The sequence below is a fragment of the Equus przewalskii genome, chromosome 23 (assembly GCF_037783145.1).
Source record: "Equus przewalskii isolate Varuska chromosome 23, EquPr2, whole genome shotgun sequence".
Lineage (NCBI taxonomy): Eukaryota > Metazoa > Chordata > Mammalia > Perissodactyla > Equidae > Equus > Equus przewalskii.
Window position 1 is genome coordinate 12,698,897 of NC_091853.1, and position 25,105 is coordinate 12,724,001.

A 25,105-nucleotide genomic window follows, 5' to 3' on the forward strand; every position below is an offset into this window, starting at 1 on the left:
GCTGTGAATTGGCTGTAGTAATAAGGTCACCCCATCTAGCCACCTCATCTGGTTCACTCCAGTGTGGCCCAACAGATACAGCTATCAGAGTGGATAGGGTCACTGATGTTCACTACTTCCATCTCTGAGCAGAATTGGAAATGATGATGACAGTGTGTTTTCTTCCTCTCAGTTGTAATACTGTTGATATAGTCTGGCAACCCTTGATTTAACAACAGCTGGACCTGTGACCTATGTATTACTTGTGTGACACTGTAAATTATATGATCTCCTTAATAACAACCAAAATTTGTGTTTGTAACTGCTTAATTACTATAACTAAATAGATTAGAAATACTGACAAGACTTTTGAGCCCCAGATTAGTGGTGACTTAGCTGACTCAGTGTCCTTGACATGTGTTTTGTAATTCTGGTCTTCCCACAGTTCCTTTGAAGGAAATCTACTTTTTCCACAGTGCGTTGCAGAGGAACAGACCTCAATAGCTGTGTTTTTTTTACCACGTAGGACTATATTGCAACTGCTTGGTCTAGGAGTGGTCGTTTGATCTAAGGGCTGCTAATCTGTAAGCCAAGTACCAACCTAGGATTGTCTGGTGGGGAAAATTATAGCCATTTATAGGAAACATGGAGTTAATTTGTCATTGAGCCACGAGAGCTGACGCTGGAAGGATGCATTAGTCTGGAGTTCTGTGAAACTAAAGTTTGAGAGACTGGAAAGTAAGTATAAGCAGAAGCTGTGAATTATAGAAATGATAAAGGAGATGAGGAAGCCAGTTGGTAACTAGAAAAGAATAGAGCATCTGTGCCAAGAGAAGCATGAAATTCTGAACGAGAAACCCTGTGGTCTGAGAGCAAGACAGGCACAAAACATAAGATCAAAGATTCTGGTTTCTGGCTCTGTAAATGCTCTTCTTCTGTTACTCTGGTACTTCTGTGTCTCCTGCCCCTCTTGATGCCGCATCCAGTTTTTCCCCCCAGGAGAATGTGCAGGCTTTGGTGTCAGACTTTTGGCAGTAGAATTCTGGCTCTGTCTTTTACTTGCTGTGTGACCTTGGGCAGGTTGTTTAACTTCTTTGTCTCGTTCCTCATCTGTAAAATGAGCATCATAAATAATACCTTTCCTCATAGGGTTGATATGAGGATTAAATGAGTTGACACACGCAGAGCTTTTAGAGCAATGCTAAGCATATAACAAATGTTCAGTAAATAGCATCATATATATAATGCCATTTGGGGTCATTTGAAAGAATTTCTTGTAACTGAAAGAGCCTAAAGAGTTAACTTGCTTACGGACTCAGAACAGTGCAACCCAGTTTGTGGGCTGGATAAGCAAGATTATTTCAGGTATTGTGTAGGGCATTAAAAAATACTGTCTTATTCAGTATGAATAATAGGAATTGCTGTTTATTAAGCGTTTAGATGCTTGATGCTGTTATAAACGTTTTACCTACTTAACTCCTTGGATCATCACAATAACCTGGTGAAGTAGGTACTCTTGTTGTCTTCATTTTAGAGAGGTAGAAACAGAAGTAGGGAGGCCAAGCGTCTTGTCTAAGCTTATACAATATGTAGCTGGCATAGCTAGGATTTGGACTCATTTGTTGTAATTGTAGAGTTTTAATTTGTAAGCATCTCTTTCCTTTTCAGTTCTTATTTACCTTTTTAAGTGAAACCAAGGAGAATGTCTCAGTTTGTTGCTAATATTTCTTTTACACTTTTCTAATGCTTCTCTCCCATTTTAATGGAAGTAGCATACCTCAGGTACAGAGACTTAGGTGAGCAAGGTATGATACTAGGTAGTTTGCTAGGTAAGATTCTTATACTGTATGTGAAGTGGTATAATATCACTTGAAGATAGACCATGTTAAGTTAAAAGGTGTATACTCTAAATCCTAAAGCAATCCTGTTTTTAAAAATGTTACAGGTAATAAGCCAACAAAGGAGATAATATGGAATCAGAAAACATACTCATTTAATTCAAAAGAAGGCATAAAAAGAAAAAAAGTATGGGACAAATAGAAATAAATAGCAAGATAATAGAGTTAAACCTAACAATATTAGTAATCACATCAAATATTAATGGTCTAAACACACCAGTTAAAAGGCAGAGATTTTCAGTTATGCTAAAAAAGCAAGACCCAACTATATCCTTGCCTACAAGAAACATACTTCAAATATAAAGATGCAAACAGGTTAAAAGTAAAGGATAGAAAAAGATATATCATACTTACAAGAGTCAAAAGAAAGATGGAATGGCTATATTAATATCAGACAAAGTAGACTTCATTAAGAGCAAAGAATACTTCCGAGGATAAGGGATGTCATTACATAATGATAAAGAGCTTGGTTAATCAAGAGGGCATAACAGTTCTAAATATTTGTGCCCCTAATAACAGAATTTCAAAAATACATCAAACAAAAACTGATAGAACTTCAAGGAGAAATAGTCAAATCCTCAGTTGTAGTTGGAAATTTCAGTACACTTCTCTCAGTATTGAAAATCACAAAGATGTAGTGGACTTGAATGATACTGTCAACCAATTTGACTTCGTTAACTTTGATAGAGTATTATTCTACCTAACAACAACAGGATGTTCTTCTCAATTCTTCTTACGTGCACATGGAACATTTTCTATGATAGACCATATTTTGGGCCATAAAACAAGTCTCAGTAATTTAAAAGGATTGAGATCCTGTGTTTCCTCATTACAGTGGAATTAAATTAGAAATTACTAACAGACAACTGTGGAAAATTTACTAATACTTGGAAACTAAATAATACAAGTCTAAATAACCTGTGGGTCAAAGAAGAGATCAAAAGAAAATTAGAAAATATTTTGTACTGAATGAACATGAAAACACAACATATCAGAATTGTGAGATGCCACTAAAGCACTTCTTAGGGGGGAATTTATAACACTGAATGCCTATATTAGAGAATAAAAAAGATCTCAAATTAATGACCTCTACTTCCACCTTAATAAATGAGCAAAAGAGCAAATTAAACCAGAGTAACTATTAGGAAGAGAATAGTAAAGATCAATGTGGAAATTAATGTATAGAAAACAGAAAAACAGTAGAGAAAATCATGTCTATTGAAATGAAAATGTCTATTAAAATGAAACCAAAAACTGATTGGGAAGATCAGTAAAATTGATAAAGCTCTAACCAGACTGGTTAATATCAGGAGTGACAGAGGTGACATCACTACAGATCCTACAGATGATAAAAGGATAACAAGGGACTATTATGAACAACTTTATACCTATATATTTTACAACAGAGATGGAATGGACAAATTCTTCAAAAGACACAATACTACCAAACTTCACTCAAGAAGAAATAGACAACCTGAATAGCCCTCTATCTGTTAAAGAAATAGAATTTGTGTTTAAAATGTTCCCACCAAGAACACTCCAGGTCCCGATGACTTCACAAGTGAATTCTACTAAATATTTAAGGAATAAATTATACCAGTTCTACATAAACACTTTCCAAAAATTGCAGAGGAGGAAATAATACTTCCTAACTTATTTCACGAGGCCAGCATTACCTTTATACTCAAACTAGACAAAGACATTATGAGAAAAGACTTCATAGAAATATCCCACATGAGCATACATGGAAAACTTCTAAACAAATTATAGCAAATCGAATGCAACAATTTATATTAAAAAACATAATACATCATAACCAAGTGGGGTTTATTCTAGGAATGCAAGGTTATTTTAAAATTTAAAAAACAATCAGTGTAATTCACTCTATTAACCAACTAAAAAAAGAAAAACCATATGATCATTTCAATAAATGCAAGAAGGAAAAAGCATTTGACAATCTTACCTCCATTCCAGATAACTCTGAGCAAATTAGGATTAGAAAGGAATTTCTTCAACCCAATAAAAGACATCTGAAAAAACGACAGATAATGTAGTTTTAATGGTGGAACACCAAATGATTTCTCCCTGAGACCAGGAACAAGACAAGGTTGTCTACTCTCACCACTTCTTTTTTTTTTTCCCCTTTTTCTCCCCAAAGCCCCCTGGTACATGGTTGTATATTCTTAGTTGTGGGTCCTTCTGGTTGTGGCATGTGGGACACTGCCTCAGCATGGCTTGATGAGCGGGACCATGTCTGTGCCCAGGATTCGAACCAGCAAAACCCTGGGTTGCTGAAGCGGAGCACGCAAACTTAACCACTCGGCCACAAGGCTGGCCCCATCACCAACTTCTTTTCCAAAGTTCACTAGAGGTTCTAACCAGTGCAGTCAAGCAAGAAAAAGAAACAAAAGGCATCTAGAATGGAAAGGAAGAAATCAGTGTGTCTTTTTTTGCTTACGACATGACTGTGGAGAAAATTTGATGGAATTTATGAAACTACTAGAACTAATAAGTGAGTTGCAGAATATAGGATCAATATATAAATATCAGTTGCACTTCTTTACACTAGCAATGAACAGTCAAATTGAAGTTTAATAAAACTAATGCCATTGGCACTAGCAACACATGTGATATACTGAAGACTACACAGCGTTGCTGGACAAAATTAGAGGACACTTAGATAAATGAGGAGATAGTGCTTGTTCATAGGTCAGAAGCTTCACTGTAGCTAGGATGACAGTTCTCCCCAAATTGATCTATTGAGTCAGTGCAATCCCAATCAAAATCTTAGCAGGGCTTTTTTGCAGAAATAGACAAGCTGATTCCAAAATTTATGTATAAGTGAAATGGACCTAGAATAGAAGAAACCACTTTGAAAAAGAGGAACAGAGTTAGAGAGCTAGTACCACCTGCTAGCACAATTCGCTATAAAACTAAAATAATCAAAACCCTGTAGACGTGGTGTAAAGATAGAGAAATAGATCAGTGGAGTAGAAGAATCCAGAAATAAGCCAATACGTGTATGGACAATTGAGTTTTAACAAAGTGCGAAGGAAAATTCCATGAAGAAAGTATAGTCCTTTCAACAGATGATGCTGGTGCAATTGGATATCCATATATAAGCAAATCAACTTCAGTCTATATATCTTGCATTGTATACAAAAATTAACTCAAAATGAATCATAGACCTAAATGTAGAACCTAAAATTATGAAGTTCTTAGACAAAAGCAGGAGAAAATCTCTGTGGTCTTGAGTTAGGCAAATAATTTTTAGGTATGACACCAAAAGCATGATCCATAAAACAGCACATTGATCAAATGAACTTCATCAAATTAAAAATGTGTGCTCTTCGAAAGATGTTGTTAAGAGAATGAAAAGACAACCTGCAGAGTGGGAGCAAATATTTGCAAATCAAATATCCGATTAAGGATTTGTGTCGAGGATATATAAAGAACTCTCAAGAAGTATTTATTTACATAACATATTAAATATAATATTAGTCATTAGAGAAATATAAATTAAAATCACAGTGAGCTACCAATACACACCTATTAGAATGGCTAAAATCAGAGACTGACCTTACCAAGTGTTAACAAGGGTGTGAAATAACTGGAACTCTAGACTTTGCTCTTGGGCCTGTAAAATAGTACAACCACTTTAGAAAACAGTTCGATTGTTTCTTAAAGTGTTAGATATAGACCCACCAGCTAGTCTACACCTAGATATTTACTGAAGAGAAAAGACTTTGGGAGTGACTGGGTGGGTGTGGTCGCTACCTTGATTATGGAGACTTTTTTCATGAGTGTATGCCATATACTTGAAACATGTGCAGTTTATTATATGCCACTATATATAAAGAAAGCTGTTTTTAATGATGGAATAAACATCCTAATGTAGATACGAATTGATAAAAGATTTATTTAAAACTGCTTATATAACAGGCATCTTTACTGCATCTTTCACATAATTACTTTAAATATACACAAAGCAGAAAAAGTTGATTGAAATCTTTTTCTTAGAAATAATCGAGAAATTTAATTCATTTGGATCAGAGGTTCTCAGCTGGAGCAATTTTACCCCCCAGGGGGCATTTGGCAGTATCTGGAGACATTTGATTGCCAAAACTGTTAATGGCATGTAGTGGATACAGGCCACAGATACTGCCAAACAGCCTCAAGTGCACAGCATAGTCCCCTCAAGGGAGAATTACCTGGTTTCAAATGTCAGTGCCAAGGTTGAGAAACCCTGATTTATAGAGTATCTAAAGTCAATCTAGCTGCTTATTTTTTGACAAAACAAGTTGCTAAGCAAGAACCTTTGAAGAAAATTCTATCTAAGGCTTTTGGAAATGTGTGGATGATATAATTATGAGACTCATTTTTGAAATAATTATTTTTGTATAGCCACCTGGAGTTGATCTGTTTGGATGTGTTGCAGTATTTGTTTTCATATCATTTGAAAAAAATGTCAAAACGTCCCTACTACCACACCCATAGTTTCTCAGCCTAGTCTCAGAGAGGCCACCAGTAGAGCTTAATTTTAATTGATGGACTAACGTTTAGCTTTTGTTTGTTTTTAAATATTTAGTGGCTATTTGAAATCTGAAATTTAAATTTAAGGTTCATTAATTTTAAGTGCCTACCTAGGCATCTTTTTGCCAGTGTTCCACAAATAGGCCAAGACTCCGGTCCTCAGATCAGAGAGTTTTCAGTAGTTTTGCATGGTGACACTTGGATCTGAGTATTTTCTTCTTTTTCTGTTTTAAAAGAGAAGCTGGGGGAGACAAGGTAGATTTGAGTGAAAGAATGAGGGAGAAAGACAAGGATTTGGATTGGGTTGACAACATTGACTCTTAATATGTTGCTTATGAGGGGCAGTTTTTTTCCAAATAGGGTAATACTTGGAATTTTGTATATTTGATTTGGTTAGGAGTAGTTTGCTGCTCCTACAAATATATCTACAGCTGCCCCCACAAGACTCATGTTACAGAGCTAAATTTGATCCATATACAGCTTTCCTCTGCATATTGCTCGCATCTATTGTACTATAGGAGTGCTTTCTGAAGTAGAATCTGTGCCTGTTTTTGTTCTAGATCAGGGCTTGGCAAACTTTCTGTAAAGGCCCAGATAGTAAATACTTCAGAATTTTTTTCTTTTTGCAGGCCCTACAATCTCTTTCATCTACTTAGGTCTGCTTTTGTAGCAGGCAAGTAACAATAAACAATACATAAATGAATGAATGTGGCTGTGTTCCAGTAAAACTTAATCTACAGAGACAGGGCTGGATTCAGCTTGTGGGCCATAGTTTGCCAACCCCTGTCCTAGACCCAGCATTTCCTCTTTGGGACATGTGGCGTTTTCTGCTTAGTTTCCCAGTGGTGGCTGGTTGCAAATAGAAGGTGGTACCCTTTCACCTGCAGCTGCTCTGTTGTCTTGAATGGCTTTTACTGATGGTAATATGATAAATTTCAATTCACACATGAAATTTAAATGAGAAGTGGAATGATAAGGTTTGCTTGGTTCCTTTCTCATTCACAACCCATGTGCAGATGATCAACAAGTTCCAGCAAGTTTACCTTTGAAAAGTCTCTGGAATTAGGTTTTTAAAAATGTACTTATAATCTCTTGGCTGCAGTAGGGCAATCATCTCCTTATTGCTCTCTCTGCTTTTAAGGTTCTCTTTCTAATCCGTCAGCCTCCACACATGTTGACAGTTACTTTTCTAAAATAAAAGTATATGGCACATATCCTTGCCTGTAATTATACAGTGACTCCCACTCACCCAGAAAAGTGGTTCTTAACCACTTTTTATTCCTGAGTCCCTTTGAAAACCATTTGATAGCTGTGGATCCAGAAAAATTAATTATTTTGTGTTCATTACACAATTTTCATCCTTTTGGGGAGTTGGAAAGTCTAGTTCATGATCTCTTAGTTAAGAAATCTTGATTTAGAGAATAAAGTACATGTTTCTTCCTATGTTGTTGTAAATGCTTCATGAGCTGGCTCCAGTCTATCTTTGCAGTTTATGGTCTCTGTTCTCAAACTCTCTCTCTCTCTCTGTCTCTCTGTCTCTGTCTCTCTCTCTCTCTCCCTCTATGTCACTGTCTCTCTCTCTCTGTGTCTCACTCCCACTCTCGCTCTCTCGCTTGCTCTCATGCTTTTTCTGTGAAGAATTAACCAACATTCTCCAGTCATGCCTGTTTCTTCCATTCTCTGTCTTTGTTAGTATTATTTCCTCTTCCAGGAACGTCCTTACCATTTCCCCTCCATCTGCCCAATTTCTGCTTGTTAAGATTTATCTCAAATATCAGATTGTCTGTGAAGACTTGCCTGACATTTCCTCTTTGGCAGAGATAAATAATTATGAAGGAGTCGTAGCAAATGAGACGTGTAGGGAAGCCTTCCTTTTCTGGGGGTGGGATGAGGAGGAGGATGGAAAGAGGAAACTTCTAGGAAAGATTATTTTGCTTTTAAGAGATATCCTACTTCTTAACCTCTCTGAGCCTGTTTCCTAAGTTGAATGTAATAATATTAGGGGGTCATTAACATAAATGAAGAACAGTGTTCCAGTCTCCGTACCACCTTGATATTTATGCAGGAAATTCTCTTCTGGTCACTGGATGGCCCCAGGAACTTATACAGGAGTAAACATCTTCAGAGACCCCGTACTCTCTGGTTCTTAATAAAGTGTTCTGATGGAAAACTACATTGTAAATCTATTAAAAGATTTCTTGAAATCCTTCTGCTGAAATTATTTTAAGGTGTGTCAGCTACAAATCGCTATGCAAATATATATGTTGTTATAGGCATTGCTACCTTTAAAAGGCCAGTGGGGTTTGAGTACATGATGCTTTTTTTTTTTGGCCAGTCAGTTGCTGATAGAATAGATCTCTGTTTTTCACAAATTAACACTTGTGGTTTTCACTATTCCCTGAATGACTGGGAGGGTGTGTGACATATGATGGTTTGTAATTTTGCTGAGCACAGATTTGATCCTAGTTCACCACCCATTGGGCACATCTCAGTGTAATTTGTTATTTTCTACTTTTTTGTGTAGTAACTTTTGTTACCAACACCGTTTATGCTGCTAGTGTTGGTGACCAAAGAGAAGCAAAAGTAATAGGTCTAGGAAGAGGAACTTGGGATAAATTAAAGAGTAAAATGTAAGAATCTGTGGTGGCTTAAATTCATGATGTAAATCAGCCTGCTTTGCAATTTGTGTGCTAATGTAAATAAGTATAAATTATTTCAGTATTTTTAGAATCATTAAATCAAAAGTAATTTAAATCATTAAATATTTCAGTATGTTTAGAATACTTCAGGTGTAAAAAAAAAAAATGTTATACTTTAATGTGTTATATGCCATAGTAGTGTTCTCAAATTTGGGGATTTTTCAAGATATCTTGGGACAAATCACTCAGAATCTGTTGTTCATGACGTCGTCACACAGGTATCCATTTGTTGAGATTTCTGAATTCAATAAGAATGGATAATAGTCTCAGTCTCGTTGTGTGTGTGTGTGTGTGTGTGTGTGTGTGTGTGTATGTATCTTCTTCTGAATGAAACTTACAAAGTCATGTAATTTACTAGTCCGTTTATAAGGACTCTGCGTTTTCGTTGCCTACAGGATAAAGTCCAGGCTTTTCTTTTTACTGTGACAGACATTGCCCTTTATACCTACTTCTCCAGGCTCAGTTCCTGATGCTTCCTATCTCTTGTTTACATTTTGCCCTCTAATTATACTGTACTCAACTATTGACAGTTCTCTGAATGCCCGTGACGAAGGATTTCACCATTCCTGGCCTTCGTGCATGCTGTTTCCTTTGTCAGCTTGTTCACCTAGTGAGCTTATTTTAGAAGTGAAGAGGGAGCAAAACTAGATATTTCACCCCCTGCCACCCACACATTTCCACAGTATTTAAACATACAATTAAGGGTTGGTAGGGAGATGGTAATTTGGCATTGTAGAAAGCACCAAGGATTAGCAAAGAGAAGGCTTGCATTTAAGACCTGCCTCTGCCATTAACTGGTTATGTGAGCTTGGCCAGATCACAGACCTCCTGTTGGATTGTTGTCTTCTATAAAATCAGGGGATTGGGGGCCAGCCCGCTGGTGCAGCGGCGAAGTTCGCATGTTCTGCTTCGGTGGCCCGGGGTTCACCGGTTCGGATCCTGGGTGCGGACATGGCACCCCTTGGCAAGCCATGCTGTGGCAGGCGTCCCACATATAAAGTAGAGGAAGGTGGGCACGGATGTCAGCTCAGGGCCAGTCTTCCTCAGCAAATAGAGGAGGATTGGTGATGTTAGCTCAGGGCTAATCTTCCTCAAATAAGTAAATGAAATCAGGGGATTGAAATAAAGCAATGGGTGAGCAGACTTGCCTTTTTCCCCCTTTCTTTTCTTTACTTCCATTTTTCTTCCCTCCCCTTCTTTCATCCTTGCATGTTTGAAAGATGTGACACTTCCCCATCTCTTTATAGTAAATTACTATTGCCATGACTCTTCATGGGGAGTCGGCGGGTTGGGGGAGGCCATGGCCCTGGGATGAGGGAGGCAAATATTAAAATAAAGACGACTTGGGGATTTGAAATGTACCTCAAGGTGAGATTGCCAAAGTGCTTTCCACCTCTTAAATAGTATTCATCTGTATTATTCTTTGTATTAGTGTGAGGCAAAAATATTTGTGGATATATGTAGTTTAGTTCCAAAAGGCTGTTCATGAGACTATTGTGGCTCTAAAGTGAAACTAAACAAGTGACCGCTAACGCCATCTGTTGGTGGGAAGAGTTGTACTTTTAATTGGATGTATAACTTAGTTTCTATGAAATTTTGCAAATTGAGGAGCTTTTGTATAATTCAGGAGAATTTACAGGATTCCCCCCCCCCCACTTTTTATTTTGAAATAACTTCAGCCTAACAGGAAAGTTATAAGACAAGTGAAGAGAATTCCTATATAACCTCTATACAAATTCACCAGTTTTTAACATTTTGCCCCATTTACTTTATCATTCACTTATTTCTCTCTCACACACACACATGCTGTTTTTCTGAAATATTTGAGATTAGTTTGCATACCTCATACCCCTTTACCTCTTAATACTTCAATTGTATTTCTTAAAAACAAAATTATTCTGGGGCTGGCCCCGTGGCCGAGTGGTTGGGTCTGTGCGCTCAGCTGCAGGCGGCCCAGTGTTTCGTTGGTTCGAATCCTGGGCATGGACATGGCACTGCTCGTCAGGCCACGCTGAGGCAGCGTCCCACATGCTACAACTAGAGGGACCCACAACGAAGAATATACAACTATGTACTGGGGGGCTTTGGGGAGAAAAAGGAAAAAATAAAATCTTTAAAAAAAAAAATTATTCTTTTGTGTAACCACATACAGTTATCAAGTTCAAGAATCTGCAGTCTGTGTTCCAGTTTGGTGAATTGTCCCAATAGTATCTTTCATAGCATTTTTTCTAGCATTTACCACTCTCCAATACAGGATCTTTAGTTGTCCTGTCTCTTGAGTTTCCTTTAATTTGTAATGGCTCCTCAGCCTTTCTTTGTCTCTCATTAACACTGACGTTTTTAAAAGAATGCATTTACAGCATGTTCCTCAGTTTTGGTTTGTCCATTTCCTTGAGGTTAGATTCAGGTTATGCATTCCCAGCTCCACTGCTCATACGTGATGTTGTGTCCTTCCAGAGCATCGCATCAGAGGGGCGTGATGTCTGCCTGATCCACACAGTCAAGATGTTATCCTGTTTCTTCACACAGTATAGTTACTTATTTTCCCTCTTACAACTAAAAGCAATCTCTGGGAAAACTCTGTTTTTGTTTTTTACTTTTTTCTAACTAAAATAATATCTTTGTGGAAAATTTAAAAATACACAGATACGTCAAAGTTAGGAAAAAACTGACTTGTAAACCTGGGGATAGCTACATTTTAGTGTATGTTGGTACAGTCTCTCTTCTATGCCATAATAATGATGACAACCAAAAAGGATTATACCTTAAATACTGTTTGGTAAATTGCTCTATTCATTTGGCTGTAGGTTGTGAATATTTTCCCTTGTGTCACTGAGTTCTTCTCCGCTATGTTAGTGGTTGCGTAGTGCTCCATTGTGTATAATCCTTTGCCTGTGGGTTACCCTGTAATGTTCGGTTTAGCCTCATATTTCAGATACAGGAACCTCTTGGGTGTCCAGGCCATTTGATTGCCTTTCTTTCTGGGCTCTTTTCTCTTGCAGCATAAAGGAGGTAGTGCTGTACTGTTGCCTCACCTGAAATCTCGGCTCCAACTGTGGAGCCCTGACGTCCATCTTGCCCCTATCAGTACGGACTGACTGTGCCGTTTTTCTGTTCCACTCTTTGATGCCAGCAGGCTGCGTTTCTTTCACTGACTATTCCTGGGCTACAGTGGAACACTTTTGCCAAATATAGAAATCTGTTTTTGATTCGGTTGGATTGTCTTCATGCTTTAATTGCTAATATTGTACAGCATGTTGGGGTTTTTTTGTTTATTTCAAATATATGGTATTATGACTTAAATGGGCTTTTATGGGCTAGTCTTCTAAGTAGAGCTCCTGGCCAAAATGCTCACACGTCCACCAAAAACAAAAACACACAAAACAAAACAGAAATGTGTGAAACTTCCTTTGTGTCATCTGAATTTCTTTTCTTTTTAAACTATTGCAACCTCTTTTTTTTTTTTTAAGATTGGCACCTGAGCTAACAACTGTTGCCAATCTTTTTTTCTTTCTTCTTTTTCTCCTCAAAGCCCCCCAGTACATGGTTGTACATTCTTGTTGTGAGTGCCTCTCATTGTGGCATGTGGGGCACTGCCTCAGCATGGCTTGATGAGTGGTACTGTGTCAGCGCCCAGGATCTGAACTGGCGAAACCCTGGGCCACCAGAGCAGAGCATACTAACTTAGTCACTTGGCCAGGGGCCGTCCCCTGTCATCTGAATTTCTAGTTAAGCTATGTTTGTATTTGGGGCCATAGGAGATCTCTTATGTATTAGAATCACTTGACAGATTATCTTCAGCAAACCTTCCATGCTGGAGAGAGAGCATAACCTTTAAAGGCACTATTTAATAGATTTTTCTGCCTTTAATATTTAGTCATTTGAAGGTCTTTCTTCCCCTACAAGTATTTAGTTTTAGGCCATTTAGGTACATGGAAATATAAGCTCTCTGTGTAGATTTAGGCCATTTAGGTACACGGAAATATAAGCTCTCTGTGTAAGTGTAGGCTATTTTATAAATGCATCATCCCATTACTTCTACAATTTAGTACAAATGCAACAAAATTATATCCGAAAGACTTACGTGTAGTCTCTCTTTATTGACTTAAGGTGAAACAGTTTTAACTGAAGTGAATTCTTTAATGTAACGTCGTCGTCGTTAAACTTTTCTTTACACTTGGAGACAGAATGTCTGCTGTTTGATAGATGGTGAGGTATGTTTTAAATGGGCCACTTTCTTTTCATTGCCCTTAATATGTATGCACTCTACTTCTGGTAGAATATTAGTGTGACAGTGTGATCAGTGAAACAGTTTTCTGCTCTCCTTATATTTTTCCTTCTAATTTAAGATCTTAGCTTACTTTGTGTTAAAAATCATTGTTCTCTCATTTTGAGTATGTACCTCAAATATTTAGAAACAGCGTGTGTATCTAGACAAGACTTACAGACATTTACAGTCAAGCAGTCATTTGGTAAGTGATGTAGTAAACAGTCTTGCTGGGAAACTGTTTATTTAGTTCTTTTGACCTGAGACTGTTAAATGTGTAGATTAGACATTATCAATTTTTTTTTTCCTTTTGCAACCTGGGTGGTGTGTGAAATTGCTAAACCTGACAGTGATTGATGTTTCTCCAGCACTTGTCTTTTTTTCCTTACAGATTCAGGGTGTATTCTTATCCTTGTGAATTGCTGTTGTTTGAAAAATGCTTGCTATCCTTTGATTAAGAATTAAGTGTAGCTTAGATTTTTTTAATCACTTGTTCTATACTACTAAGGATAAATGGAGTAATTTCACGTTGTGTACTTTTGAATAAATTCATAAAATAATTTATAACATTTATGTTTAATCTACACTTAGAAATTAGTTGTTGCAACATGCAAAGTGGTGTCTCTTAAGGGACCTCTGTTCATTAAATCCAGTATTTAGAGTTATCTCTTTCTTGTCCTGAAAGATATATTATTATTAGTTAACGTGTTTATACACTTAGACCTTCTTTCTAAGAACTTAAATTTAATTGAAGAAATATTTTTTAATCATTTAGTAGATTTCTTTTCCAGTGTGGTGTCTTAAAATATGCTTTCAACATGCTTTATTTAGAGTAGTTTACTCTCTCTTTCTCATCCGTTTGTATTTTTCACATGCTCATGGAATTGAGAAGTAGAAGCAGGGCTGTTAGAGATCTGCATCCTCCTCTCCCTTTGTTTTTCTTGTTTTAGAAGCCGCATCACTGATAGATGGACTTTGAGCCCTGCTTAAATATTAGCAAAGTTCCTTCCCCAGGCCTTATAGCTGGCTGGTAGTGCCTAAGCTCGGATTTGAACCCAGGACTTTCTGACTCCAAAATTTGTGTTCTTTCCATTCAACTGTTCATTTCTATGTAACATTTCTAGACGCATTGAGTTTTTTCTATATGATTTCGTTTAATTCTTACAAAATCTTTCTGAGGTGCATTTTATCATTCCTTATTTATAAATGAAGAAGCCAGAGTTCAGAGATTAAGTAATTTACCCAGCATAACACACCTGGTTAAAGTCCTAGAATTAGTATTCCGTATCTCATACTTTTCCCACTGAACTGCTTTTTCTGCCTCTTGGTGGGGGAAGGTCGTTCACTAATTAATGTGAATTCCATTAATTTTTTCTTTTAAATATCCTCTAACTGAGATTGCCATTTCTGCAGCGTCAGGGGTTCTGAATTAGAAGTGGTGATGATAGAATGAAGGTGACTGAAGTTCAGGGGCTAGAACGTGTTCCTGGGAGGTTTTGTACAACTAGAAGACTAGGTGAGGGTCCTGGGCAGCAGAGACTGGAGAAGCTTGGGTGGGAAAGGGGCCTGCACATCCTTTCAGATACTTGGCTATTTTTGGCAAAAGGTGTAGCATATTGTTTACTACCCGCCTTCCCGTAAAGCCCAGTGCCATACCCCTGGCGTGTTAAACCTTGAAATACTGATTTTAGTTTCCCTAAGGTCACTTCCCCACTCAGAAACCTTTAGTGATTCCTACTGCCTGTCCCTTCGAGTCTAAATTCCCCCGTTTGACAGTTGAGACCCTCCACAGTCTGGTCCTGTCACTTCTTTGAACTTTCCAGAGCTCATGAGAAAGGTTCTGCCTAGCAAGCCGGCCTGCGCTCCACCTCATCTCTGGGCCGTCTTCACTTTTAAGTTTGCGCCCTTGTTATGGTGTTTTTACTTCTCCTTTCTTCCTACTCTTCAGCTTGTCTTTCTTTATAAACCTAAACAACATTTCTTCCTGTAGAAATCACGTGACTCTTCAAGCTGCACCACAGTGTAACAAGTTGCAGTATTCTCCAATTCTTTCATGTCCTGCTCTTTTCCCCTCTAGCCGTATTATAAACTTGCTCAGGTAGGAGCAACCTTTTAGGCTCCGCTTTCTGCTTCCTTCCTTCCCTCCTTTTGTCTTCCGCCTCCCCCTGCCCTTCTCCCTCCCCCACGCCCCTTCTTCTCTCCTGGTTTTGTTCTGTCTGTTCTTTCATCAGTTCATCCATTTCTCCTGTCTTTTGTTTTTCTGTCCATCTGCCCTCCCTTTTTTCCTCCCTTCCAAGCTGCTGTCCCTACTGTGTGTAAGCGTGGACAAGTCACCTGTCCTCTCATCTTTAAAAATGGGGATTGATGTTGTTACTTCATAGGGTTGTTTTGATGATGGAGTAAATTTTTAATGAAAAACTACTTAAAGCAGGGCCTGCCAGGTAATAAACACTCCATAACTGTTAGCTTTTTTTGTTATTGTTGTGCTGTTTTGTGTATTCCAGTGTACAAAACAAATGGTAGGATTTTCTATAAAAGGAGGAGTAGTTTCTTTTTTACATAAAAGAGTATCAGGGTTTTTTTCTTAATGTTTTATCTTTTTTTTTTTCTTCTTCTCCCCAAAGCCCCCCAGTACGTAGTTGTGTTTTCTAATTGTGAGTGCCTCTGGTTGTGGGTCACTGCCTCAGCATGGCCTGATGAGTGGTGCTAGGTCTGTGCCCAGGATCCGAACTGGCACAACCCTGGGCCACTGAAGCAGAGCGCATCAACTTAACCACTCCGCCATGGGGCATGCCCCAAGAGTATCATTTTTAAATGTAGTTCTAAATAGAGGTTAATTTTGAAGTTGTAAGCACTTTGACAATAATTCAGAAACATCTTAACAATCATGGTTACGATAATTATTTCTGCTCCTAACTTTACTTTGCTACGAAGTTAAACAGAAACTAAGATAGGTTTTTTCCTACCTTGAGGTAAATTAGTTTTTTGTGTATTACGTTCTTAATTGCTTGCCATGTGGACTAATTTTGTGGTAAATTCTTTCTTTATCTAAAAATGTCTTTACTTTGCTTCTCTTGAGTGAGAGTTTAGCTGGGGATAGAATTCTAGGTTGACAGTGATGTTCTCTTAGCACTTTGAAGGTATTTCATTTTCTTCTATGTCTGTTGGTACTGTTGAGAAGCTTCCCCATTAATTTTGTTTCTATGTATGTAAAGTGTATTATCCTGCTTGTTTTTTTAAAGAAGTATTCTCCAGTTTAAAGTGAAGTATATAGAATATGACTCTATCTATTTATCCTGCTTAAGGCTTATGATTCCTGAATATGAAGAGAGAGATATATCTCTTTCACATGTTCTGGAAACTTCTCAGCCTTTCTCTCTTTAAATATTGCCTTTCAGTATCTCTTTTTCTCTGGAATTTCTCTTAGACTGTGTTAGATCACATTCTTCTTCTTTTCATTTCTCTGAATCTCTCCACATTTTCCATATCATTAATTCTTTTTGGGTTTTTTTTGCATGTATTTTTGCATAATTTCATTTTTCTATTCTGCTTCACAGATTCTCTCTCCATTTGTGTTTAGTCTGATGCATAATTCTCCAGTGATTATTTATTTTCCTTTAAAAAACATTTTATTTGGTTCTCTTACAAATATTTGTCTTGCTTTGTCATAGCATCTTTGTTTTCAGTTTCTTCTTTTAAGGTTGCTGACTTTAATCTTTGCTGGTTTATAGACTACCTGATAATTTTTCATCCAAAGTTCTCAAGAGGTAATCCTAATAATTATTGTTTCCTGCTTTTACTAGTAGTGGGTTGTTTGCTTACAGAGTTGGTAAATTTTTATTCTGATCTTGCCAGTGGGGCTTTATTTGTGGGAATCCCACGTTGCCTGGGTTGAAGGAAAGTTCTTCCCTCCAGTCATATTGTATGTGACTTTCTTGTCTTGAGGATCTTGGACCATGCTGGTAGTATAAATTCAAATTCTGTATCTGTGCTGGAGCGTGCTTGGGATTACAAATTTTCATTTTGTAGATGAATTTGTGGTTGCACTCTTCCAGCCTCAGTGCTAAGCCCATGACAAGTCTCTTTATCTTCTTGTACCAGTGTACTTTTTTTTTATAGACCATTTTATCACTGATGGGGTAGACTGTCAATCTCTGACTTTGTTCCAGGTAAACGTACATGTGGGTGGGTGGGGAGGAGAGTGTGTATGTGTGTCTCAACTCCATTCTCATCTCTTAGTTGCCTTTTCTTTTCTATCCAACTCTTATCAAAATTCAAGCCCCCATTTCTCAATTTCTTTTGTAGTACAAAGATTTTTACATTGTTTTGTCAGCCATTTGCTGGAAATAGAAATCTTCCTCATATTTTTTTCGTGTGTGTAGTGTTGCGTGCACTGACTATTTGGTTGCCATTCTTCCTGTACCTTTGTCGTTAATTGGGTATTTATTTAACGTTATCCTGAGAATGACTGCTTTGTTCAGTCATTCACTTGTTCTTTTAACAGATAGTTAAGTAGGTAACTGAGATCAAGTATTGTGTTTATGTGCCTGAATGCAAAGATGAAAAATAATAGTTTTTCTGTCATGTTTTGTTTTACATATGGGTCTTTAACATTGGGGAACTCAAAATTCATTAAGGAGAGACATAAATAAATCAGTGCAAAAATATAGCAGCAGAATTTGGATGAAAGAGCAGTGGAAGTGCAAAGGCAGGAGACTAATGACCTCTCTCTGGGAGGCAGTGGAAACTCTTAACATCCGGGATAGACATCAGAACCCCTTTCTTTTTAATTTGTCTTGCAATAACAAACTTCTTGGTTTTTTTGAGGAAGATTAGCCCTGAGCTAACGTCTGCTGCCAATCCTCCTCTATTTGCTGAGGAAGACTGGCCCTGAGCTAATGTCCATGCCCATCTTCCTCTACTTTATATGTGGGACGCCTACCACAGCATGGCTTGCCAAGCTGTGCCATGTCCGCACCCGGGATCTGAACCAGTGAACCCTGGGCCGCCGAAGAGGAATGTGTGAACTTAACAGCTGCACCACCGTGCCAGCCCCTGACTTGAACTTTTTAAGAGTGGCAAAGAGCAAAGATAATCTTGCTTTAGTGCTATACCGGAAATGATTTTAAGAAGCAATTACATTTTTTTTATTAAACTTTTGTCAGAATAGCTCAATATCAATTATGTTGAAAACAAAATGTTCTTTGTTATCATCAGCATTTCGATGGCTGTAGTTATTGAAACAGAGCACTGGGGAATTTGGGACTAATTTAATTTTCTTAGATTAAAAAAATAAAGAAGGCACAGTATAAGTTTAGCTGTCACACATGCTGAAAATGAGCTTGCCTTAGTGCTGTCATATACAGGCCATTTAAATCTTTGGGATTTCCATGAATATCATATAAAATGTCTTTAATATTTATTTAAGGGGCTGGCCTGGTGGTGCAGTGGTTAAATTCATGCACTCTGTTTCGGTGGTCTGGGGTTCGTGGGTTCAGATCCTGGGTGTGGACCTATACACCACTCATCAAGCTGTGCTGTGGTGATGGCCCACATACAAAATAGAGGAAGATTGGCACAGATGTTAGCTCAGAGACAACCTTCCTCAAGCAAAAAGAGGAAGATGGGCAACAGATGTTAGTTCAGGGCCGATCTTCCTCACCAAAAAAAAGAAAAAAATCAGAAAAACATTTAAAAATAAATTTTAAAGGAAAGAAAATTGTAATAACTTTAAAATACTGAATTGCAATTATGGTTTTTAGTTTTACCTATTTCTTTTTTTTTTCTCATGAAACTTACAAGAATGTTATAACAAGAGGGTTTAGAGTCTATTGTTGAACCTGTCACTTCTATTTTCATGTTTCTTATAATTGTCCATTTGAATTTTTCAGTGTGGTTATATACAAAGGTATTAAAGTTGCTTCTGGTATTCACTGTTGTAAATAGTGCTTGATTGAATAGCTTTATTTATATAGGTTTTTCTTTTTCTCCAGAGTTTTAATATGATGAACTACTGAGATTTTAAGCCAGAATGTATGAACACACCAATTCTTTATTGTCTTGATGTTTCCAAAGAAATTGCACTAATTAATTGCATTTCACTACCATTTTCCTTATAGTTACTTTTCTAGAGTATATTTTATAAAGCTATCAAATGTCTTTAGCATAATATTCCTAATGATGATAGTATAAATTATTTTAGAAAAGAGTATGTAACTCGTACTAGGAAGTGAGATTAGTTAGTGAGAAGTTCTCAGTTTAACCCTTGTCCATTTATTTTAAAGCATTGATTTCTTGGTGGGAATCTTGTTGAGACAGTGGGGAGTGAGGAAGCTGAATGATTGCGCCTGCATTTAATAATCTAGTTCTGTGACCTCAAGCACAGAGCTAAATCTACACATTTCAGATTTCCTGTTGTGGGATTATATTGCTTGGAAAGAAGCAATATCCCTGTTTTGAGATTTAAACCCAAATGAATCAGGTTAACTGTCATTAGAAATTTCAGAAGAGAATAAGTAGGAAATAATGAATTTAATCAAGAAAAGAGCTGCTGTGATGTTGGTGGTCACTAGGAATGTGCTGTCCCTAGTGCCAGGAGAAGGAAATAATATTAAAGCATATATTTGTCTTGTTTAATTTGATCTTCTCTGTGTGCAAAACATGGAAGGGTCTTAAGGCACATACTAAAAATTAAACCCATGTCTCTTTTAAACTTGCTGTGTTTTTATGCTATCATTTGAGGCTTTGTCGTACTTCAACAGTATTAAATACTATTGATATGGAATTATAAGATTTTCTTTAAGGTATGCTGTGCTGTGCTTTTTTTTCTTATTACTTGTAATGGATTTTAATATGACCTTAATTTTCATGGAATATTTTAATGACATTTTAATTAAAAGCAGGCAGAAAAAACTTGATTCTTGACTGTTATAGTTTAAAAATATATTAATGTTTATTCCTGGTCTGTATTACCTCTTTTTCAGTAACTAATAGTAATAAAATTTATATATTTGATATGTAAAGTTGATTAAGAGTACCTATCCTTTAACAATTTAATTAAAATCTTTTTCTTAACACTAGGGGGCACTCTTGATTTATGGATTCATATCTGAATTAATCTTTATGCATGGAATGTGGAATGAAATGAAGTTACTTCAAAAGATTTCATTGCAAACTGAGTGCACCTTTAGAGAGAATTTGGATTACCAAACTCATTTTGAATAGCAGTGTAAATATAAGTTGATCTTTAATAGTGTTGTAAGGATAAGCTTATAAAATGAGATACTGTAGATTGGAGGAAATTTAAGTATTTCTGTGCTCCATTCATTTTCACATTGATTTTCTAAATGGTTTTAAAAATTCATTATTTCTGATATATTTCTCATTTAAAAAATTCTAGGATAGTGTTTGCTCTTAGCAGATACTTAGGATATATCTGAAGAAATGTGGGTAAAGTTAAGATGTGACTGAAGGCTGCTGTCATTAGTAATAATCTTTAAGCATTTGAAACCAGGAATGTTTTGCTACATCTAGGAAACAGATTTTAGGCATTCTCACTCATTGTGTTTGCGGTTAGGATTTTGGTGATGCCCACCAACATGTATTTTGCCAGAGGTGTGTTTCTAAGGTTTTTGTCTTCTTTAATTAGAAGACTCCATTGAATTTAAGCTTTGTGTGGATTAAGTAGATAATAAAATCTGCATCATCAGAATAGCATGCTTACCATGCATCAGCACTGTGTTAGCTGCTTTGCATGTATTAATTCATTTTTCCTCACACAACTCTATGAACTAGGTGCTTGTTGTTATCTCTGTTTCATAGGTAAGGAAACTGAGCACAGAAAAGTTAAACAGTTTACTGGGTTCACACTTAGGCAGTCTTGTCCTAGAGCCTGCTTCAAAATCGCCGTCCTGTATTGCTTCTCCAGAGAGAGGAAACAGCAGCAGGAGAATTATTATTGATATTTCAAACTCAGTTTTTGAAGTGGCTATAGTTTGAAATATGTAATTATGGACACATCATTTCTATTATGAAAAATATCATAGAAATTTAAAGTTGGAAAGGGGCCTTGAAGTCCATTTACTCTTGTCATTTTACGGAGAGGGAAATTCCGTTCTAGACAGGTGAAGTTCCCAATGTGGTGCTATGCGGCAAGTTACTTGTGGAAAGGGGTTAGAACCTCAAGCAGATACTCTGACGTCCAGTAAAGTGGAAAGAAACATAGTGTTGTGGAGAGAATATTTGGCTGGAATGGCTTGAATTTTGTTCTTGGCTCCTCATTTACTAGCCTGGGTCCTCAGAGGCTCTGTTTCTTCGTGTTATATGAGTATATCTTCCTTAATTAGTCTTATTCATAGCAGTTGTGAAAATCAGTGAGATAATGGATTGACGATATTCAATAAACTTTAAAACCCTATGCGGATAAATGTCATTTATCACGGTATTTTTATGACATGTTCCATAATATTTTAATTTTGATTATTTGTGATATCTTTATAAACTAGATCATTAGCAGTGGTAAACTTACTCAGTATTGTTGATTTAGGGATATCATTTAGATCTCAAAAAATGTATTGTGTTATGCCGTGTTACTCTGCCACGTTTTTGAATTTTTCTCACAATGTGATAAATTATGCTTTTGCTTTGCTGATGAAGAACATAACAGCAACATGTATTGAACACTGTCCATGGTGTTTCTGATCATTTGAAAATAGCATACAGGATTGTCCTCAAACTGGATTTAGTGACTTAACTGAAATAAAATAGAGTTCAGTAAAGTTGAGGTATTGTATTCCTTGGCATGGTGATAGGCATGGATTTATTTTCTTAAACTTACAATATGACACACATTTAAAATATTCTGCCTGTTTTTTTCAGGAATAATAATGTATTTGCGGCCTTGGACGTGAACCAATCAGTCTTCTGTTGCTGATAACCTAGCGTCAGAGACTGATGTTGTGGGAAGCATGGACCTAATGAACGGGCAGGCAAGCAATGTTAATATTGCTGCTACTGCGTCTGAGGTAAGGCATTTAACAAGTTTAGTTGTGAGGTTTCTTAGCTGGCATTCTGATTTTTCAAGCATTATGGTTGGTCACAGATTTAAATCAGAACTTGAGAAAAAGGGCTACAAATTTCTTAGTTTTTTAAAAGACTGTTTTAATTGTGCCATTCGCATGTTCACTGTACATCCTAGAAAGTTAATTCTATTCTCAGAGGGATGGCTTTCAGTTTTTCACTGTTGAGTATGATGTTGGCTGTGGGTTTGCCATATATGGCCTTTATTATGTTGAGGTCCTTTCTTTCTATACCCATTTTATTGAGAGTTTTTATCATAAATGGATGTTGGATCTTGTCAGATGCTTTCTCTGCATCTATCAAGATGATCATGTGGTTTTTATTCCTCATTTTGTTAATGAGATGTATCACATTGATTGATTTGCGGATGTCGAACCATCTCTGCGGATGTTGAACCATCAAGTGGGGTATAAATCCCACTTCATCATGGTGTATGATCCTTTTAATGTATTGCTGTATTCGGCTTGCCAATGTTTTGTTGAGGATTTTTGCATCTATGTTCATCAGCAATATTGGCCTGTAAATTTTCCTCCTTTGTGTTGTCTTTGGCTTTGGATCGAGGTGATGTTGACCTTGTAGAATGCGTTAGGAAGTATTCTGTCTTCTTCAGTTTTAGGGAATAATTTGAGAAGGGTAAGTATTAAATCTTCAAATGTTTGGTAGATTCTCCAGAGAAGCCATTTGGTCCTGGAGTTTTATTTTTGGGGAGATTTTGATTATTGTTTCAATCCCTTTGCTTTTCATCAGTCTATTCAGATTCTCTCTTTCTTCTTGCTTCAGTTTTGGGAGGTTGTATGAGTCTAAGAATTTATCTGTTTCTTCTAGGTTGCCCGATTTGTTGGCATATAGTTTTTCATAGTATTCTCTTATAATCCTTTGTATTTCTATGGTATCTGTTGTAGTTTCTCCCCTTTCATTTATGATTTTATTTGAACCTTCTTTTTTTCTTAGTGAGTCTGGCTAATGGTTTGTCAGTTTTATCTATCTTCTTAAAGAACAGCTCTTAGTTTCATTGATCCTACTTTTTTTTTTGGTTTCTATTTCATTTATTTCTGCTCTAATTTTTATTATTTCCCTCCTTCTGTTGACTTTGGGCTTTGTTCTTCTTTTTCTAGTTGTGTTAGGTATAGTTTAAGATTACTTACTTGAGTTTTTTCTTGTTTGTTAAGGTGGGCCTGTATTGCTTTGAATGTCCCTCTTAGTATTGCTTTTGCTGCAACCTGTATGAGTTGGTATGATGTATTTTCATTTTCACTTGTCTCCAGATATTTTTGATTTCTCCTTTAATTTCTTCATTGATCCATTAGTTGTTCAGTAGCATGTTGTTTAGTCTCCACATATTTGTGACTTTGCCTGCTTTTTTCTTGTAGTTGATTTCTAGTTTCATAGCATTGTGCTCAGAAAAGATGCTTGATATGATTTCAATCTTCTTAAATTTATTGACGCTTGCCTTGCTTCCCAACATATGATCTGTCTTTGAGAATGTTCCATGTGCACTTGAGAAGAATGTGTATTCTGCTGTTTTTGAATGGATGGAGTATTCTGTATATATCTATTAAGTCCATTTCATCTAGTTTTTCATTTAATTTCACTATTTCCTTGTTGACCTTCTGTCTGGGTGATCTGTCCATTGATGTAACTGAGATGTTGAGGTCCCCTACTATTATTGTGTTGCTGTTAATTTCTCCCTTTAGGTCTGTTAGTAGTTGCTTTATGCACTTTGGTGCTCCTGTGTTGGGTGCATAGATATTTATAAGTGTCATGTCCTCTTGATGGAATGTCCCTTTTATCATTATATACTGCCCCTCTTTGTCTCTCATTGCCTTTTTTATCTTGACGTCTACTTTGTCTGATATAAGTATGGAAACACCTGCTTTGTTTTGTTTGTCATTTGCTTGAAGTATCATCTTCCATCCCTTCACTCTGAGCCTAGGACTTGTCTTAGGTCTTGTTTAAGCCTGGGACTTGTCTTTTAATTCATCCAGCCACTCTGTGTCTTTTGATTGGAGTATTCAATCCATTTGCATTTAGAGTGGTTATTGATATATGAAGGCTTAGTACTGCCATTTTATCACTTGTTTTTCAATTGTTCTGTATTTCCCTTGTTTCTCATCCCGTGTATTTCCGACTGCCACTTCAGTTTGGTGATTCTCTATGGTGGTTTTCTCAGTTTTCTCTTTATTTATCATTTGTATCTCTGTTCTGATTTTTTGTTTAGTGGTTACCATGAGGTTTGTATAAAAGATCTTGTGGATGAGATTGTCCATTTTCTGATAGCCTCTTATTTCCATAGTCTAAGCAGGTTCCATCCCTGTCCTCTTCCCCTTCCAAGTTATTGTTGTGACAACTTGTTCTGTTTTGTGTTGTGAGTTTGTGATTAAAGTGAAGTGATTATAGTTACTTTTGATGCTTTCCTTTCCTTTATCTTTATCTTAGAATTTTTCTTATAATTTTTCGCTAATCTGTTCTGATAGAGAACTATAATTTTCTGATTTTGTCTGCCTATTTATCTCCTTGCTCAAGGATTTGTAAACTTTTTTTTTGTTTGTTCAGGTATGAGGGCCTTGATCATTTCTTGTAGAGGGGGTCTTGTGACAATGAGCTCTCTCAGCTTTTATTTATCTGGGAAAGTTTTTATTTGTACATCATAT

General features: G+C 36.8%; 1 protein-coding gene across 24 annotated transcripts in view; it reads left to right on the forward strand.

The window, feature by feature from the left end:
• RALGPS2 (Ral GEF with PH domain and SH3 binding motif 2) overlaps positions 1 to 25,105 on the forward strand; it is a 156,177-nt gene that overhangs the window by 13,416 nt on the left and 117,656 nt on the right. For all 24 annotated transcript variants that reach the window (XM_070591645.1, XM_070591658.1, XM_070591646.1 and 21 more), the window contains one exon: positions 22,254 to 22,399. In XM_070591645.1, coding sequence (XP_070447746.1) covers positions 22,343 to 22,399 — 57 coding nt within the window. In that variant the 5' untranslated portion in view covers positions 22,254 to 22,342. The remainder of the gene's footprint in view (positions 1 to 22,253; positions 22,400 to 25,105) is intronic.